Here is a 19,778-nt window from a genome sequence, read left to right as displayed (position 1 = left end):
GGCATTTTAAAGGAGAGGTAGTAGTATATCAACTCTCCTTCTGGGGTAGTTGATCATAGGGTTTGGGTCAGTCCATATGGAGAGAACCAGTCCTTGAGTTATTGTGGTCTTGAGAGACTTAAGGCTTTATAGGTCAAAACCAGCATTTCTGAGATCTATGGAACTTTCAGAAGAGAATCTCCCTCAGACTGAAGCCAGATGTGGTTTTTCAGTGAAGAAGAAGAAGAAGAAAAGTTTGGATTTGATATCCCGCTTTATCACTACCCTAAGGAGTCTCAAAGCGGCTAACAATCTCCTTTTCCCTTCCTCCCCCACAACAAACACTCTATGAGATGAGTGAGGCTGAGAGACTTCAGAGAAGTGTGACTAGCCCAAGGTCACCCAGCAGCTCCATGTGGAGGAGGAGGAATCGAACCCGGTTCACCAGATTATGAGTCCACTGCTCTTAACCACTACATCACACTGGCTCCGCTGCACTGCAGGGGGCACCAAATCAATGCTGTAGAACAGAGCTCAAGAGGAGTGGATGGGGAGCGCTGAATTTTAGTGCCACACAGAGTGCTTCTACAATTTGAGTGCCCAAAGTCTGCCACTGCTGCAGCTATGTACTGGGTGTATAATAAGGTGGTCTCATGTAACCTTGTCCTGCCCTGTATAGGGATGTATATCTTAGTACCTACACCTTGAACTTGCGCCAGTAGCAAATTGGCAAAACCTGCAATTAATGTGTGATATGCTGCCACTAGTTTGTCCTCACAAGCTAGCTGGCCACTGCATTCTGCACCTGCTGCAACCTGCAGGCCAGCCCCAAGGGAAGCCCCACATAGAGCGCATTGCAGTAATCTAACGGTGAGGTTGCCAATGCTTGAAAAACTCTGGTCAAGCTGTCCGGATGCACTCATGGGAGTGGGGTGGCAGTGAGATTAGGGGGTGCCATTTTGGCAGTATTGCACAGTACCACTGCCCCTCACCTGTCACCACTGATTTAAGTGCAAAACTCTGTACTTTGTTAAGAGTCTTAACGTGGAATACAGTGGTACCTCAGGTTACATACGCTTCAGGTTACTTACGCTTCAGGTTGCACACTCCGCTAACCCAGAAATAGTGCTTCAGGTTAAGAACTTTGCTTCAGGATAAGAACATAATTCGGGCTCCGGCGGCGCAGCAGCAGCAGGAGGCCCCATTAGCTAAAGTGGTGCTTCAGGTTAAGAACAGTTTCAGGTTAAGAACAGACCTCCAGAACGAATTAAATACTTAACCTGAGGTACCACTGTACAGGACATGTGAAGCAGGTTTAATTAGATTAGTCTATAATACTGTGTATGCATTATAGGTTTTTTTTATATTAACGAAGTTGGTGATTATTTTCAGATAACACCAAGTCAGCAGGGACAAAATTGAATAGTAATTTGTATGGTACATGAAAAGAAAACTGCCTGAAAAGTGTAACACAAACACACATTTTAGTGCCTACATGCCGATCCATACATACAAGGAATGTATTGTTACTGACAAACTGAAAACAAGTAGCAAAAAATATTTTCAAAGCCAGCCTTGCAAGTTTAGCTGTCCAGGCTGATCCAAAAGTTGGTATGGGCAAATATTGCATGTGGCAAAAGAGTTATCAGAAAAGCTGCTTGCCGTTTGTTGAAACAATATGCACTTCCAGAGGCTGAAGGCAAGCTGTGTATAATCTGCAGATCACGTTGTTGATATTCAGATTGAGGCTAGTCATACGATTATGAGAAATGAGCGTATGATTACTCTTGACACATTCTTTCTCTCTCAGGTTGTCAGGCTGAAAGACTTTTTACAGACCACGTGTCTTAATACCGCTCAGCTGTGCACAGTGTTTTGTTTATTACCAAGGCACTCTGGGAAATCTCAAATTCTGTGCTCCAGGTACTTTTCATACCATAATTACATGGAGGCCCCTACCCTGAAATAAGCACCAACTGTGTACCAGGGCATCATATGGGCAATCAATTCAGTTATTTAGGTGCCACAGCAAAGTCATTATTCTTTAGACAAACATCAAAGAAAGGAGGGTGACAAAAGCTGGAATTTATTGTATTTTTATCTTGCTGGTTTTTTGGTGATTATTCCCCAAGCCCACTTTTATCCTCACGACAACCCTGTGAGGCAGATTACGTAGAATTAGGTTTATGGCGATAGGAACTTGGGTGTCCCCAGTACTAAACTGACACTAAAAGCTAGAGTCGTAATGGCCTCAAACATTTATGTCTTCTACAGTGATAGAACAGAACCAGGAATGATTGTGTACTGTCATTAGGACTGGGCGATATTGATATATCGTCCGAAACAGGTTTGAAGTCCATATTCTGATATTGGTTTCATAATTTTTGACCTGGCAATATATCACAGATCATGGTGTGTGTGTGTGTGTGTGTGTGTGTGTGTGTGTGTGCGCGCACTATGCAAAAATCACAATGTGGAAAAACTGTGAAACCAGCCAATGCTTTTCTTGATCCCTGCATCTCTTGTTAACTCTGACGGCTCAGCTGTCCCCTACCTTATGCAGTGGGTAGCAAATGCCTCTATATAGCTCCATCCTTATTTCAGACATCGTGATATATTGGTATAGCACAATATTTAGCTAGTGATATGTCACAGTGTTGAAAACCAGATATTGCCCAGCCTTAACTACCATCAGTATCAGAGGCAGTTTCCTCTGAATCGCAAGTGGGGAGCGCACTGTTGCACTCATATCATGCATGTGTCACTGTAAGGCTTCAGTGCTGGACTTTGGTCTTATCTAGCAAGGTTCTTAAGTTTTTAATCAACTTTCAGGAGACCTCAAGTGAGATCACTTAACCAGGAGTTAAGCCCCAGTTGAGCTCTGTGGAAATATGGCCATGGTAAGGCAGCCCATCTCAAGTAGCAGATGTTTTAAGTACCAGAAAGGGTAGGAAATGTCTAGCGTTTTATTGCGGGCATAATCTGCAACGCGTACTTGACACAATAACGGTGCATTAGTTGTGCCTTTATTGTGCTTTAGTGCGATTCTCCCCCATTGCTGCCATGTTATTGCTGTCCAGAGTGGCAACAGAACAGTGAAAATGGGACCAAACTAAACCAGAACATTTGTGGGATAAAAAACGGTACAGGATTTCAGCAGGAAGGTACAGGATATGCACTGATTGGAAATGAAGTAGTGTGACTGCCCCAAAACTTTTGCAGGCACAAACAGTATCGAAAGCAGGATCATGTGTGCTGCCCCAATAGCATTATGAACACACATAATTATGAATGCGCAATAAAAAGGGAATATTGAGGAGGCCTAAGCCTCATTTAACTCAGTGGGGCTTACTTCTTTGTAAACATGTATAGGATGTAAGACCCACTAATGTAATGGGACCTAGTTTTCAATAAACGTGCACAGGATCAAGCTGTAATTGTTTTAGAAGCAAAAATAAATACTGAGAACTTAACAGCATGTATTTCTCAGATCCTATACAAGACACAGAGGGAGCAGGAGAGTTAGTTATCTAGGAAATAACATCTGACAGGCATGACTTTTCTGCTTTTAGGCTCATTAGACTTCATAAGATAACAGTAAAATCTGAATGCATGTTAAACATAAAACTCTTCTGAGATTGTTAACTGAAATTAAATGTTACACAAAAAACGGAATCTAATTCTAATTATTGCTGTGCAAGCAGTCCTTCAGCCTGCAAGAACAATGCAGCAAGATCTGTGACAGAAATGCCACAGCAATCCTTTGCGAAAGGAATGACTTTAAACTAATGGAAGTATACTTTCCAAAGAGGCTTGCGCATGAAAAATCCCTAGATTCAGCGTTTGTTGAAAGCTCTTTACCCTGAGCTATAAAGTGAAATATATTCATATACACTCTCTCTAAAGAAACAGGTACAAGCCTTGGGGGCAGGAGGGGGATCCTGGAAACTAAACAAAAATGCCCAAGTGACCTATGTGGCTAGGAGTGCCTTCTACCGCTTTAGTCTGGTACATCAGCATACAGCCATGTCTGGACTGGGACTACTTGGACAGTGTGGCCCACGAATTAGTAACCTTGTTCCTAGATTACTGCAATGCACTCTATGTGGAGCTGCCCTTGGGACAGGTCCAAAAGCTCCCAACTGATGCAGAATGCAGTGGTTCAGACAGCATGTGGTACCTCTGCTAAAACAGCTGTGCACTGGCTGTCCATATGCTACCCAGACAGGATTAAGGGTCTTGTGTCCATTTTCAAAACCCTGAACAACTTGGGTGCAGGATACGTTAAGGACCACCTGAGTCCTTATTTCCCAACTCCATCACTGAAATAATCCGGAAGAGCACTATTAGTGGGGTAAAGGTAAAGGGACCCCTGACCATTAGGTCCAGTCGTGGCCGACTCTGGGGTTGCGGCGCTCATCTCGCTTTATTGGCCGAGGGAGCCGGCGAACAGCTTCCGGGTCATGTGGACAGCATGACTAAGCCGCTGCTGGCAAACCAGAGCAGCGCACAGAAACGCCGTTTACCTTTCCGCTGGAGTGGTATCTATTTATCTGTTTGCACTTTGATGTGCTTTTGAACTGCTAGGTTGGCAGGAGCAGGGACCAAGCAAAAGGAGCTCACCCTGTCGTGGGGATTTGAACTGCCCAACCTTCTGATTAGCAAGTTCTAGACTCTGTGGTTTAACCCGCAGCACCACCCGCATCCCATTTGTGGGGAGGGGGCGTTAATCAGGTTGTTGCTGTTTCGTTCTTGTTTTTATTATGTCTTTTTCTCTTGCATTTTTATACAAGAACCACCCTGAGATCTACGGATGAAGGGTGGTATACAGATTTAATAAATGATAATAAATAATTGCTCCCTGTGTTAAGGTAAAGGTAAAGGTACCCCTGCCCGTACGGGCCAGTCTTGACAGACTCTAGGGTTGTGCGCCCATCTCACTCAAGAGGCCGGGGGCCAGCGCTGTCCGGAAACACTTCCGGGTCACATGGCCAGCGTGACAAGCTGCATCTGGCGAGCCAGCGCAGCACACGGAAGCGCCGTTTACCTTCCCGCTAGTAAGCGGTCCCTATTTATCTACTTGCACCCGGGGGTGCTTTCGAACTGCTAGGTTGGCAGGCGCTGGGACCGAGCAACGGGAGCACACCCCGCCACAGGGATTAGAACCGCCAACCTTTCGATTGGCAAGCCCTGGGCGCTGAGGCTTTTACCCACAGCGCCACCCGCGTCCCGACTCCCTGTGTTACAGAGGCCCAAATTGCCTCAATTAGAAATTGGGAAGTTAATGTTTCCAGTCCAGTGCTATGGAACACTCTTCCAGCAGATTCAGTAGGCACTTTCGACTTTCAGTCAACTCTTGGGAGATCTTTTTATGCTGGCAGGCCTTTGTAGCTGTTTAAATTGTGTTATTTATTTATTTATTTATTTGCCAGTCGGTTTAATGATTATCTGTATTGTTTTTAAAGGTGTTCGGTGTTTTAATGTTGTATACTGCCCTGATACTTCATGATATAGTGGTATGTAAATACTTTCATAAAATAAATAATCAAATATACTGTGACACTTAAAATTCATTTATTCAAGTTCAGTTTAGATTTCAGGAGTGGAGCTTGATTTCTGTACATTAGCAATCTCAATTTTTTTTAAAATGTCCACATAAAAAAGCATAATGGAATTTTTATATGCATGTTTAGAAGAAATGCAGTAATATAGTCTGAGTTTTGCTAAACATCACGTGGCTGAAGATGAGTTGCACATAGTGCTGCAATTTCTAGCCCATGTGACGTCTCTTGTAGCTTTAAGAGTTGTATACGAGGTAGGCCTAATTCAACTAAACATTAACCACAGGAGAATAAGTCACTTCTCACCTGACATATGTTGTGGAATCAGATGCACACTAGAGGTGCAACTTCAACACCTGTGCTCTGGAATTGGCATGTGATGGGTGTCCTTCCCAGCATGTCAATCAATATAGTTCTGTATATTTACTTATGCTATTTCAGGTTATGTACCAATAGCATGGGCCCTGTCTGACTCACAGGCAGCCTGTCTCTGCAGAGCTTTTATAATAGCTAAGGAAATTATTCTTAGGCTTGGAAAACAGCTACTGTACTTGGGATTCATAACTGGCTAGAACTTTCCTGTTTGGCAGTCAATAAACGGATGGCTTATTTTTTTAAAAAACCAACAACCGGGTCATGACTGATACTTTTAAGCACTATGTGGCCCTTGTTCTTCAAGTGTGTTAGTGAAGACTAACTGAAATGGGTTCCTCTTCATTTCCCCCCAGATATTACATCATTTCACGTGGTGGTCTTTGCATAACATGAGTTTTATTGGTCCTGTGCTGGAGAATGGAAAGGATAGGAGCATAAACTAGGGAGGAAACTGTAACGTTGGATGTTTTGTTAAGCCACTGGATATTATGATTCATATTAATCTTAAAAATAAATATTATCATTAAAAACTCCAGTAGGTACAGGGTTGTTTTCCCATCTTTCTTTTGTCAATGCAGCATTCTGATGGGCAATTGGCCTCTGGCAAAATGTGCCCTTTTGTGCAGCCCTTCATGTTGTTGTCGTTTAGTTGTGTCCGACTCTTCGCGACCCCATGGACCAGAGCACGCCAGGCACTCCTGTCTTCCACTGCCTCCTGCAGTTTGGTCAAACTCATGCTGGTAGCTTCAAGAACACTGTCCAACCATCTCGTCCTCTGTCGTCCTCTTCTCCTTGTGCCCTCCATCTTTCCAAACATCAGGGTCTTTTCCAGGGAGTCTTCTCTTCTCATGAGGTGGCCAAAGTATTGGAGCCTCAGCTTCAGGATCTGTCCTTCCAGTGAACACTCAGGGCTGATTTCCTTAAGAATGGATAGGTTTGATCTTCTTGCAGTCCATGGGACTCTCAAGAGTCTCCTCCAGCACCATAATTCAAAAGCATCAATTCTTCGGCGATCAGCCTTCTTTATGGTCCAGCTCTCACTTCCATACATCATTACTGGGAAAACCATAGCTTTAACTATATGGACCTTTGTTGGCAAGGTGATATCTCTGCTTTTTAAGATGCTGTCTAGCAGCCCTTAATAAGTAAAGGTTATTTATTAAGAGTTGGCGCTTGCTGCATATGAATGGCATGACTGTCTAGGGCAACTGGGCTGCTGGTTCTCACTAGGGGGAACGTTGATGGTCACCCACTGTAAGCACTGGCCAGGCTTCTCAACATTACATGCACCAGCCTATGCGCCAGATAGCCATCTCATGCATGTACCCCTGAACAATATATAGAAGGGACATGATCACACTGTAGATTTTTCCTATTTAAGAACTAATTCAGATTTAATCAACAACAGAGAAATAAGGCACCTTTTTGCTTGGCACTTGTTTATCTGAAGACCAGAGTATCATGGAAATTTGGCAAGAGTGCCTCAGAGGAGGCTCAGGAGTTATTCAGCAGCCATTTGTGCAAGCAGAATTTCCCTGAGAGCTCACACAGCATCTACTGGCAGTATGCCTGGCATTCACTGCTGCAATTAGCACTTATTTTTATTGGCACCACATTTGTCCCCAGTTTAATTACAGGTCACCGCCACATGCTGTTCTATAGTTTTACCTTTTCCTACCTTAATCCTCTGTTGTTGTTTTAAAGAAACACAACAACTTTCCTGTGCCTTGAAGTTTTTGCTAATTTTGGCCTCTTGTTTCTTGGCTTTTTTATTATGGGTGGTAAGTGATGGGAGCGCTCAAATCTACCAGCAAGAGGGGGGGTGGACTGTGAGTTGCCAAAACTTGCACAGAAGACCAATCCCACATTTCCCCACTTTTCCTGTAATACAGGACTTGAGAGAAAGCAGGGGAGAATCAGCAGGCGAGAAGTGGATTATTATTTGTATAATCCTTCCTTCAACTCACAGAAGGTCACTTGCAAACGCTCCTACCTTTCCCACCCACCACTCCCACTCTTTACAGTGATTTTCGTCACCCAGATAGGCATTTGCAGGTAAAATTTGGCAGGACCTTGGTTTCCTTTCTTCCTATTAGTTCTGCTCTGCAACTGCAGGGTGGCAACTGGAGGTGAAGTTTAACTTTGCTGTTATTACCAACCAAGCAAATAACTCTAAAAACCAAATCTTAATAATATACTGCACTTGTAAAACCAACCAACCATGTTAATTGTGAAAATACTACAAAAATATTATAATATATCCATTTTTTTTGTTATTGTTCTTACTATTACTATTGAAGGGGAGCGGGTGGCGCTGTGGTCTAAACCACTGAGCCTCTTGGGCTTGATGATCAGAAGCTTGATGGTTCAAATACCTGCTACGGGGTGAGTGCCCGCTGCTCTGCCCAGCTCCTGCCAACCTAGCAGTTCGAAAGCACGCCAGTGCAAGTAGATAAATGGGTACCACTGTGGCAGGAAGGTAAATGGCATTTCCATGGACTCTGGATTCCGTCACAGTGTTCCGTTGCTCCAGAAGTGGTTTAGTCATGCTGGCCACATGACCCAGAAAGCTGTCTGTGAAGAAATGCTGGCTCCCTCGGCCTGATAGCAAGATGAGTGCCGCAACCCCATAGTCGCCTTGACTGGACTTAACCATCCAGAGGTCCTTTACCTATTTTTTTAACCTTTTTATTACTATTGCACTTGTTAAACACTTGTTACCCGAAGGTCTCCAAGTAATTTACAAGACATTTAAAACACAAAAATAACTAAACTATATCATAAAAACAGAACAAAACAAACCCCCATAACACCCACAGGAAGCTTTGGCAGCACAATAATAGCAGAACAACATCACATTTGCCTATCTAAAGATAAGTCTTTAAAGGTAAAGGGACCCCTGACTGTTAGGTCCAGTCGCGGACGGCTCTGGGGTTGCGGTGCTCATCTCGCTTTACTGGCCAAGGGAGCCGGCGTACAGCTTCCGGGTCATGTGGCCAGCTTCTGGTGAACCAGAGCATCGCATGGAAATGCCGTTTACCTTCCAGCCGGAGCGGTACCTATTTATCTACTTGCACTTTGACGTGCTTTTGAACTGCTAGGTTGGCAGGAGCAGGGACTGAGCAATGGGAGCTCACCCCGTCATGGGGATTCAAACCGCCAACCTTCTGATCGGCAAGCCCTAGGCTCTGTGATTTAGACCACAGCACCACCTGTGTCCTAAGGATAAGTCTTTACCTGGTGCCAAAAGGATGTCAACAAAGGTGCCTGGCAGAGCTCCTTGGGGAGAGCATTCCACAGACAGGGAGCCACAACTGAAAAGGCCCTCTCCCTTTTCACCACCCTCAGGTCTCCCTCAGCAGTGCACGGAGGGTAAGTTATCATACCTCCCAAAGTTGATTAGTAATGATTGTGGTAAACTATGGTAGAATGTTGGTCTACATTGAAAAATCTAGACCTGGGTGAAGTGGACATATAGCAAGCTCAGCCTACATACCAGTGACAAGAGTTTTTGGCTTTCAGCCCTCCCTGCCATGACTCCTGTGCCAGTAAACATCAGCAGGAGAAACCAAAAGCAGAAAATTTATTTACTACCAGTTGTAGTTCTACTTCTTGTTTGGCACAATAGTCTACCATCGTTTCCCCACATTTTCCATAGCAAACAGACCATGAGAACCCACTCTCTTATTACCACATGGCTTATTTGCTACAAGGAATGTGGGAAAATAATGGGCAATGGATTTAATAAAGCATCTGAAGGGATCCTTCCATTCTAGGCACTTTTTCCACAAACAAGGGCTGCAGGTATAAGCCATAGCTGAAACACCCAACTATTTAAATTAGCTTTGGGTAAAAATACAGGGCATCTATATTTTTAAATTATATTTCTAAGACATGCTGTTCTTCCTACAGAAGTGACTGAGTCATTTGCTCAATGACTGAACTCTTGTTTATGTGATGTAATTTTTTTAAAAAAGTGGGGCTCATTAGCCAGCTTTAAGCCTCAAGTAAATGGGTGTTGTGCTATTTGCAGCCACCCAGCGCATTGTATGAGATGTCAGAACTCTTGTGTAAAGCACACATGCCAAAATTACTCAATAACTGAGTTCACTCCCGTACCACAAACCTATGTGTAACTATAACGCAGTATAATAATACTTGCTATTACCTGGCCTTAAAAAAATCCCACCAATACATACAAATGCTTTAAAAAATCCAAATCCTGCCATCATGAGTAAGTCACAAACAGCCATCACATATCTAAGTTTAAGAAAAAGGATTTAAGTGAGTATTTTCAAGTGCAGAATTCTTGGGAGAACAAAAGTAAAACCATTCTTCAAACTAGCAGCCCATCAGCAAATTGCCTCCCAGGAAATATGCATGACCTTGCATCACTTACTTCCTTAACAGCCCTTCTTTTCTTTTCTTTTTTAAAAAAACACCTTTTATGTAAAACTTTTGGCAGGACCCCTTAACCCTCAATCCTTGCTGAAACAAAGCCTCAAGGTGCAATCCTGGGCAGAGGTTTATCCATGACTTCACACTATACAGAACTGCATATGGAAATATCAGCCACCCACACGCTAATATATATTATAGAGCACATGCACAGAAACTGCACATGGAATACCACGGCATGTATCTACTTACAAATACACACATACATAGTGTGTATGTGTTACACACAAACAGAGACAAGATCCCACTGACTACATACAATATGGTGTGTGTGTGATATACACAAACACACACACACACACGCATGCACAGAAAATACACATGCAACACACACGTACCTACCGATAAACACACACGTACGTAGTGTGTACGTAGTACATACACACACACACACACACACATATTTATGTACAAAATAATAAACTGTTGTACGGCCGCCACCATGGCGCAGTGGGTCGGTGCGTCCGGTAACCAGAAGATCGGTGGTTCGAGCCCACGCCGGATCCCTGCACTGCGCAGAGGGCTGGACTAGATGACCCTGGGACTCCCTTCCAACCCTACACATCTACGATATGCTACGTAGACCCACGCCGCGCGGCGCGGCCCCTTTAAGCGCCGCAGCCTCGAGGCGGAGCCTGTCAAAGAAAAACTTTTGCCCAACTTTTCGCCCAGCGGGTCGAGCCCTTCTCGCCGGCCCTTTTGGCTTTTCGGGCGGGCTTGCTGTGAGGCCACCGGCTCCGAGGGAGGCTCGAGAGTCAGGCGGCGCGACCCGCACCCTCACCCCCACCCCGGCCTTGGGAGTGGGGAGAAGACCCTTTCCAAGCGCCGCGCTCCCCGTCCGTGTCGCCTCATGGAGTACCTCACGACTTTCACGGGCAAGAGCAGCCGGCTGCTGAGGGGCACCGCCAGCCGCCTGTGGGGCGCCGCGCCCGGCTCCGGGGGCCCCCGCCAGGTCCACTTCCAGGACTCCGTGCACGAGGGGGAGCCCAAGCCGGAGCCCCCGATAGGTAGGAGGCCTCCCCGTGGCGCTGAGGGGTCGGGACGGTGCGGGGTTTACTCGGGAGGAGGAACTCCGCTTATGGGGCGGTAGGAAGGGGGTCCTGTGGGAGAAATTTTCCTCGCCCCCCCCGTTTATTCTCCCCTTCCGCCCTCGCACACGTCACGAAAGGTATAGGAATGCGGGCTTCTCTAGGGCCAGGGCTACTTTGGGTCGGGGGAAAGGAGGCCTCTGGGGAGCCATGAGGAAGCCGAGGCGGAGCGGGCCTCCAGAGTTCAACTCCGGTGGGGCGAGAAGTTGGAGGAGCCCGCCGCCCCCTTTCTCAAGCCTGGTTGCAGGTGGTGGTTGGGGCGGGGGGTGTGGGGGGGGGAAAGAAGGGCATCCTGGTGTGTTTAGGGGGGGCTCCTCATTCCCCATCTCATCCCATCCCAGAGGTGGGGCGGGGGTAAGTAACGAAACTGGCGCCTTGCGTTGCTGTCAGGAGAAACTCGGGCCCACAAGTGTAAGAAGGCTGGGTGTGGGCCCAATGGAGATTGCAGAATGCACGGAAAAGTATACATTTACTACAAAAGGGACACCAAACTTTGGGTCCCTGAGCATGCTGAAGCTATCCAATATTGGAAGCGCTCAGAAAGGCAGCAGTACATATGTCATTTTGTACATAAATGTATGTATGTGAGATATATATATATCGCCACATGCAGACTATGTACGTGTGCGTTTGTCAGTAGGTACATGTGTGTTGCATGTGTATTTTCTGTGCATGCACAATATTATATGTGAGTACACACACACACACACACATTGTATGTAGTCTACCCGTGGTCTTCCTCCTCCTTCGTATTCGATGACACCCAAAGGGAAAAGGTATAGGCATGCTGGGTGGGCGTGCAAAGGCAGCTGTTTCTGCGCAAGGATTCCTCTCACATGTGGACTTGCTTCTTGTGGTGGGGATTGGGCCCAGGGAGCTTGATCCTTTCAGCTGTGACACCTGGAAATCAGGAGGGCAAGAAAGAGGTGTGGCTCAAGACCAATACAATCACTTCGCCAGCATGGGGGGGGGGGGAAGAGTAGTAAAAGTTGTATTTGCAGCTGCAGCAAGAAGAGGCAGGCTGTGCCTTGCAGGAGCAGTTCCTTCCCCTGTCAAAGCTCAGCAGGGAGGGCTGGGTCAGTTTCGGAAAGCAGCCTGGTTGCTCACATGCCTCAAGCTCGTAGGAGCCTCTGCCATTTATTTGCACACTTGCTTTTTCTTTGGGGGCGAGGGCGGTTAGGGTAGTTTTCTAGGCCTAGACCCTGCTGCACCTCTGGAGTGAGAGAACAGGGGCGGGGGATTGGAGGTAGTGGTGGCCATTCCTTGAAATCAAGGCTCACTTGCTTTCACAAGCAAACAGTGGTTTGCTCAGTGCCTCTAGTTCTGTAGGTTGCTTGGGACCACTGGGAAGTGAAGAAGATCACATTCCCAATAGTCTTTGTAGGCTGGTCCTAGAAGAACTTTCCTCAGTCTCCAGATGTAGCTTCCTAACATCCTTGAGCACCAACAATACTGCCTGGGACTGATAGGGGCTGGAATCCAACAACATATGGAGGGCCACAAGCAGTAGAAGAGCCTTTGTAGATGCCAGAGGGTATAAACACTGGAAGCCACTTCTAGTGCTGGTAATTGTGAAAGTTTTGAAGCCCTGCTTCCTCTCCCCCTTGTGCACCCATGGAGTAAGCATGATGAGGTGGGGAAAGCCTACTCTTCTAACCATACATGATAAGGGTTTCAATGCTGAAACCATTAAGAGTAGGCTGTTGGCTTCATTATTGGCCATTCACTTCTGAGCTTATAGGGTGTGTTGGTAGCGAAAATAATAGGCCCATTCTTGAGATTGCATCTCTAATTTCCATAGGCATTTTCTTCTGAAATGCATAGTCAAAGAGAATATTGATAGTGGCTCCTTATCTGCCTATCAAAATGCAAATGTTGTGAGGCTTGTAAATTACCCTGTGTTCCCAATGGGCTGCACAATATCAGTAATTATGTATGGATTTATTTCCTAACCCACCTCACAGGGTGGTTGCTTAGAAAATATGAAGCTAGGGAGAGCCAGGTATGCCACTTTTAGCTCCTTGGTGGAAAGGTGGGATATAAATGCAATAATAAATAAATTAAGGAACAAATTTTCAAATCTCCATGAAAGGGAACAAAGGACAACAGATGAGTTGGTGATAGTTTATTTTCAAATTCAAGTTGCTTTCCCCATTATTCACATTATAATGGTGTCCTAGTTTTTACTTTTTGAAATATGGGAACCGCACATAAAGGTGCATTAAACAGACAGCTTCTTGTCAAGTGTACACTTGGTCATAAACTTGGATATACTGCCAACTAATGCGTGGAAAGACCTTGATCTACAGAGTGATGATGAAAAGTATAAAAGCTCAAGTGAGAAAAAGGAAGAATACTTCTTGATGTCCTCCGTAATCCATCCAAGAGAACAGAGATAAGTGGCAAAAGAAGAGATTTAAGTGGACAGTGCTTAAACTGAAATGCATAAAACTCCATATTTCAGTTTAATAAAAATGTGAAGAGCCTTCTCCCCCATCCTTTAAGAAGTGCATTCCAGAACTGAATATGCAGTTTTTCCAAACCAGGGCAGAAAAGAATTAACCATTTGCTTGTTTATTCTGCTCATCTATTGCTCTGTATTTATTGACTATGCTATCTTTCTAACCATGCTCATTGAAAAGCTGCATAGATCAGGGATAGGGAAACTGCAGTCCTTCAGGTGTTCTTGGATTCCAGCTTCTATCAGCCCCACCCAGTATTGCCAATAGTCAGGGATAATGGGTCTTGTACTCAGACATCATCTGGTGTGCCACAAGTTCCCCATCCCTGCTATAGATACTTAAAGAGTTACATCTTTATTTTCTCTATCGTAATCTTCCCTTCTTTCTCTTCTTTTAAGATTTGAAAATTGGACAGTTTGGAATTGTTGCTACTTGAAATTATTTTAAATCACCTTTCTTAGCCTGAATGACAGGTCTTGCTCTAATAAAACATAGTATTTCATTAATGGCTGTTCAGGGTAGTAAATCCCTAGTAATTAGAAGTTTCTATTTGAATAAGTGCTGAAATAGCTTTAAACGAGAGGAGTTGCATACAGTTGTTTTTAAGCAAGGGGTGTTGAATGCTGGAACGACTGGCTATTTTGGATCAGCAATATGTGAGCTCACTTAAAATTAATCTGCTTGCATTTGTAGTTCAGTTAAATTGAAATTGGTGGCCTTATTCACATGTAACAATAATCCAAAGTATGGTTTAGCATGAGTGAGCAAGACTGCTGGCACACCGGAATAAAATTGCAGGCACATTACTTCTCTCCCCTCTCCCCTCCCCCTCCACCATTCTGCATTACCAGGAGGAAAGCCATGGTTTGGCTTAGCATTGCATCTCCACCTGAGCTTTTGGTTTGTCCTGCTCCAAACAAACCATCAGACTGGATTTGGACATGCTAAGCTAACCATGGTTTATCTCCCAGGAATGTGGGAGGAGTAAAGTGACCACAGCGTTGTCAGTATGTACCAGCAAACTTGCTCATCCAGTCTGTCTCATAGTTAGGTATGTGTGAGCCAGACAAATGAAACTCAAGTTTTATTTCTTCTGGGATAACAACTATTGAGCTTACAGAGACTTCCGGGTTGGCGCCATCGCCGAATGGCGGACTCCCTCCGAGCTCCGGAGGGAGCCTGCTCGGCAGGGGCTGGGTCCTACCGCACCGGCGATGCGGGGACCCTTAAAAACCACGGCCACGGAGGCCGTGGACATGGAGACTCGGCTGGCACCGCTAGCGCCCTCCCGACTCGTGAAGGAGCCTTTTTAAAGGCTACGGATCGGGTGCCGGGGAGAAGCGTGGTGCTTTGAGTCCTCTGCTATCCCTGCCGAGCGCAGCCGCATGCCATCCGGCGGAGAGCGCTGACTTCTTCCATTGAAAATTCGGACTTCTTAACAACAACCCGTGAGTAATTTGGAAACCGGGTTCAAAAGGAGAAAAAAAAGAATTTTTTTTTTTTCGGATTGGACACGAGCGGGGGGGGATCCAAAAAGGAAGTCAGTCCCCCCCCCTACTGTAAACCTTCCAAAACAAGGACGGGGAAACCAAGGTCCAAAAAGATGTGTATTGCTGATTAAAACTAAGAATTCCACGATGGGGAACTATAAGAACTGTGCTGGAGGAAGAATTGAGGGAGAAGAAACGTAACCCCCCCCCCCGGGAACCGGGGTGATTGAAGAGAGAGCCTGGTGAAAAGAGTCGGAGATTTTGACAGCTGTCAAAGTAGCTGTCAAAGTCGGAAAGCAGAGAGGATTTTATTATGAGAACTTTGCTGGTTAAATTTGTTACAACTTGCTATAACTCGCTAAAATTTGGATACAAAATGGCGAAAACATGGATAACAATCAAACTTTTGGACTAGAGAAAACAAAGTTACAACAATCCCCCTAGAGGAGTTTTGGGACATTACAAAGATGGTCGTAAGTGGAAAAATACCATTGGAATTTTACAGGACTGGTTATCTTCTGGGAAAGCTGCAAAACGGAAATAATATTTTGTCTACAGGGTGTTCAGCTAAAGGAGACAATAGAATTTTCTATTGAAGAAAGAAAGGGACTGAACGCAAGTTTTTGTTCCTGAATAATAATAATCCCTGCAGAGTTATTAAGCTTCTGAATTAGAACGTTTCAGCAGCGGAACAAGAGGAAACTGGACTACAACTTGGAAAGAACAATGGGGGGAGTTTTATTAAAGATTTGAAGTTAAATGTTTTAAAAAATAATTATAAAAAGAAAAAGCCAGCAAGGAGTTGGGGGAAATAGGCGATTTATGGACTTTAAGAATTCCAGGCAGATAACATGGTTTGGTGGCCAGGGGGAAATTAAACCGGGGACAGGGGGGGGGGGAGAACTAAAATCCAAAGGCTTGTCAACTTTCTTTTTCTGAATGAGCTTTTTCTCATCTATTATACTTTTTATTTCTTATTTCTTATATTTCTATTGTGTGGGGTGTCCTTATCATTAAAAAAAGGGAAATTGTGGAATGAAAATGGGGTGGGCCCTGGGGAGAGAATTTTTGTCTTTTTATTAAGGGTACTGATGAGGAGTGTATAAATTTTAAATTCGAATAATGGTCTAAACAAATTAAGTTTCAATTAGAACTGAGAGCTTGTGGAGCCAACAATATGAAAGAGGAATATGGTAGGGGTGGGGGAAGGGGGGAGTCCCGGAAAGTGGGTGTATGAAAATAAGGCTTTGAATGTATTTTAATTCTTACTTTCTGTATTTTTGAAAATCTTAATAAATATCATTTAAAAAAAAAAAAACAACAACTATTGAGCTTACATAATCTTGTGTGTATGAGGTATGAGCAAGACTGAAGTTGATGCGAGTCTGAAGTCTTTATGATTGTCTAGCTTGCTTCTGTTTAGCATGCCACCCTTAGTTGTGCTGTCAGAAATGATTTTATATCTGTTGCTTACTGATAGGTTTGCAGGGGTTTGCACTTTCAACTTTTCAGCCAGCATAAATAATTATCAGTCTGATAAACCTAGGGGTTTAGAGTTTGAGCTGCAAGCTGAGAGTTCTCTTTCAAATTTCAGTTCAGTCATAAACTCAATAGATTTTCTTTCTCAGCATCTCTCTGGATGCAGTTCTTAGGAAACTGCAGAAATAAAGAAGTGATTATTAGTAATGACTAGGCAAATACTTTTTTTTTATTTCCTCTGGCCTATTAAATATGTTTTGACCAGGTAAATTTGTTTTAGTCCACTGTTTAGTCTCTGCTTCTTGATTTTTCTGCTGCACTAGATTTATTTTTGTGAAGCTTTTATTCAATTTTAATTTGTTTTGTGTTGCAAGCTGCTCTAACAACTTTCTGTTTTAGTGCCATGCATAAATATTGTAAATAAACCAACTGTACCTTACAGAATGTTGACAGGTTTACAGAGATAATGCATTTGAAACACTTTCAGTGCTTAGCTGTTCCTATTTTGAAGCTTTTGACAGTGCCCTCTAAAAAATGTCCTTCCTTTGACTTTGTCTTCACAAACACAACCTCAGCTAGGTGAACTAGCCAAGTTTTTTTGTTGTCTCGCCTTCACCTGTAGCCTATGACTGTCCGTAAAGATGTGTCAAATAATCATGGCAAATAATTCATCCATAAAATAGAAATATCAACATAGATGCTTGTTTCTGGTACAGTATTAAGCTTTAATGTAGCTTAGTGGTGGAACACATTATTTGTTTGCAGAAGTTCCAAGCTTCAAAACTAGGAATCTCCAGATTGGTCAGGAAAAGACTTGAAACCCAAGTGCCACTGCCAGTCAGTAGAAAATGCTGAGCTAGATGGATCAATGATCAGATTCAGTATAACAAGCTAGGAAAAAGAATAATAAATGTAAAAACTAAAGTATACATGCTCCACAATGCTGGGAAATTGTAATTTAACCTTGTGTATCTTAAATGGTTTTGGACATAAATGCAATATTATATAACTGGTATATCTTGTCTCACTGGTTTGTGTGCATCTCTATTTGAATTAGTATTGTGTACTTCCAGATTCACATGCCAATGTTAATAAGTAATATACAATTCTCCTTTTAATTTTTTTTTTTAAAAGACTTGCTCTTCTGAAGGTTTTGCCACATTTGGCTCCAATCGGTGGAGACTCATATAGTGCACTGAAGGGTTGATGCTGCACACTCCTGCCCTTTGACTTACCGTATTTTTTGCTCTATAAGACTCACTTTTTCCCTCCTAAAAAGTAAGGGGAAATGTGTGTGCGTCTTATGGAGCGAATGCAGGCTGCGCAGCTATCCCAGAAGCCAGAACAGCAAGAGGGATCGCTGCTTTCACTGCGCAGTGATCCCTCTTGTTGTTCTGGCTTCTGAGATTCAGAATATTTTTTTCTTGTTTTCCTCCTCCAAAAACTAGGTGCATCTTATGGTCTGGTGCGTCTTATAGAGCGAAAAATACGGTACCTCTGAATGTCATTGTTCCGAATGGGGCATTTTCTGTATAGGACTGTAAAGGTTGCAGGGATTGGGCTATACCTGTACAGTGGTACCTCGGGTTAAGTACTTAATTCGTCCCAGAGGTCCGTTCTTAACCTGAAACTGTTCTTAACCTGAAGCACCACTTTAGCTAATGGGGCCTCCCGCTGCTGCCATGCCACCGGAGCATGATTTCTATTCTCATCCTGAAGCAAAGTTCTTAACCTGAAGCACTATTTCTGGGTTAGCGGAGTCTGTAATCTGAAGCGTATGTAACCCGAGGTACCACTGTAGTATTTTATTCAACCTAGGGATATCAAGCAGGCTTGGGAATGGGGAAGGTTTGCTGGGGTATGTGTTGAAAGATCCCAGTTTCCTGCTGCTCATGAATTCTGCACAGTTACCTTATCTGTGCAGATAACTTGGTATGTGGGAACAATAATGTGTATCTGAAGGCTATCTTGAACCAGCTGTTCAGCAGCTATTGAAAGTACTTCTTATTAACTAAGTTAAAGGCTCTAAAGGGCCTTGATTTTCTTCTGATTGAATGTTGTTCAATTATTCAGGATGAAGGTGAAAATAAGGATTTTAGAAACACTACATGATGGCAATGCATTAATGTATCTCAGTTTTGTTAGCATCATAATGCTTCTCTTGTTTTATGTAGCAATTACCACATTCATGAGGTACTTAACATACTTAATAGTAGAGAACCTCTAATTTTGCCGATTTTTATTATATTAAACATTGCTTCTTTTTCATGTTTCAGAAATGGATTGTGGTATCCACTAGTGTAAACAAATGAAGGAAGGGCCTCAGCCTTGTGTAATTCTCCCTTTCTCCTCCTCCTGTATTGCTGGGAGGAGAGTTCAGAAGTATTTGCTTCCGCTTTTGATTAACCATAGCTTGCTATGTCCAGAACTAGAACCGTGTGTAATCTTGGTTGGCTTAAACAAGGCAACTTCCGTAACAATGTTTTGAATTGGTTTGTTTGAAACAAGTATAGTTAATAATAACCACAGTTTGTCACAGCTAGGGGAGTGGGGAAAGAGGGTAGTATGCAAGTCTGAGGCTTGCTGTATGGCTTATTCCTCCTGATTCATATCACATTAAATTATGATTATTCTGCAGGAAAAACTTCATCAATAGGAAACCATAGTTGAGACTTAAGCACTCAGATACCTCTATCCTCTCCCCCTGTTTATTGTGCCACTAGAGGAGGCTGAAGAGCTTCCCTATTTCCTTTTAAACTATCCACAGTACTCTTTTAAGTCTAAACTTCAGAACTGTGGTTAGTTTAAACAATGGTTAGAACAAGCCAGGATCAGACAGTGGATTTAGGTTGTCTATTATTTTTACTAACCATAGCTAAAACAAAC

General features: G+C 43.7%; 1 protein-coding gene across 7 annotated transcripts in view; it reads left to right on the top strand.

Annotated features, from left to right (window-relative positions):
* The window catches only part of OXR1 (oxidation resistance 1), a 224,462-nt gene that overhangs the window by 162,027 nt on the left and 42,657 nt on the right, over nucleotides 1-19,778 (top strand). Inside the window, exon 1 of one of the 7 annotated variants that reach the window (XM_081012568.1) lies at nucleotides 11,030-11,380. The exons of 5 other annotated variants lie outside the window; for them this stretch is intronic. In XM_081012568.1, coding sequence (XP_080868694.1) covers nucleotides 11,224-11,380 — 157 coding nt within the window. In that variant the 5' untranslated portion in view covers nucleotides 11,030-11,223. Of the gene's footprint in view, nucleotides 1-11,029; nucleotides 11,381-19,778 lie in introns of those variants that run through there. One more of the 7 variants, XM_081012565.1, reaches the window with a different exon arrangement.

This window comes from Podarcis pityusensis (genome assembly GCF_964106645.2).
Source record: "Podarcis pityusensis genome assembly, chromosome: 7".
In the NCBI taxonomy this organism is placed as follows: Eukaryota; Metazoa; Chordata; class Lepidosauria; order Squamata; family Lacertidae; genus Podarcis; species Podarcis pityusensis.
Note: the sequence above shows the minus strand (reverse complement) of the source record. Positions and strands in the feature narration are given on the sequence as shown.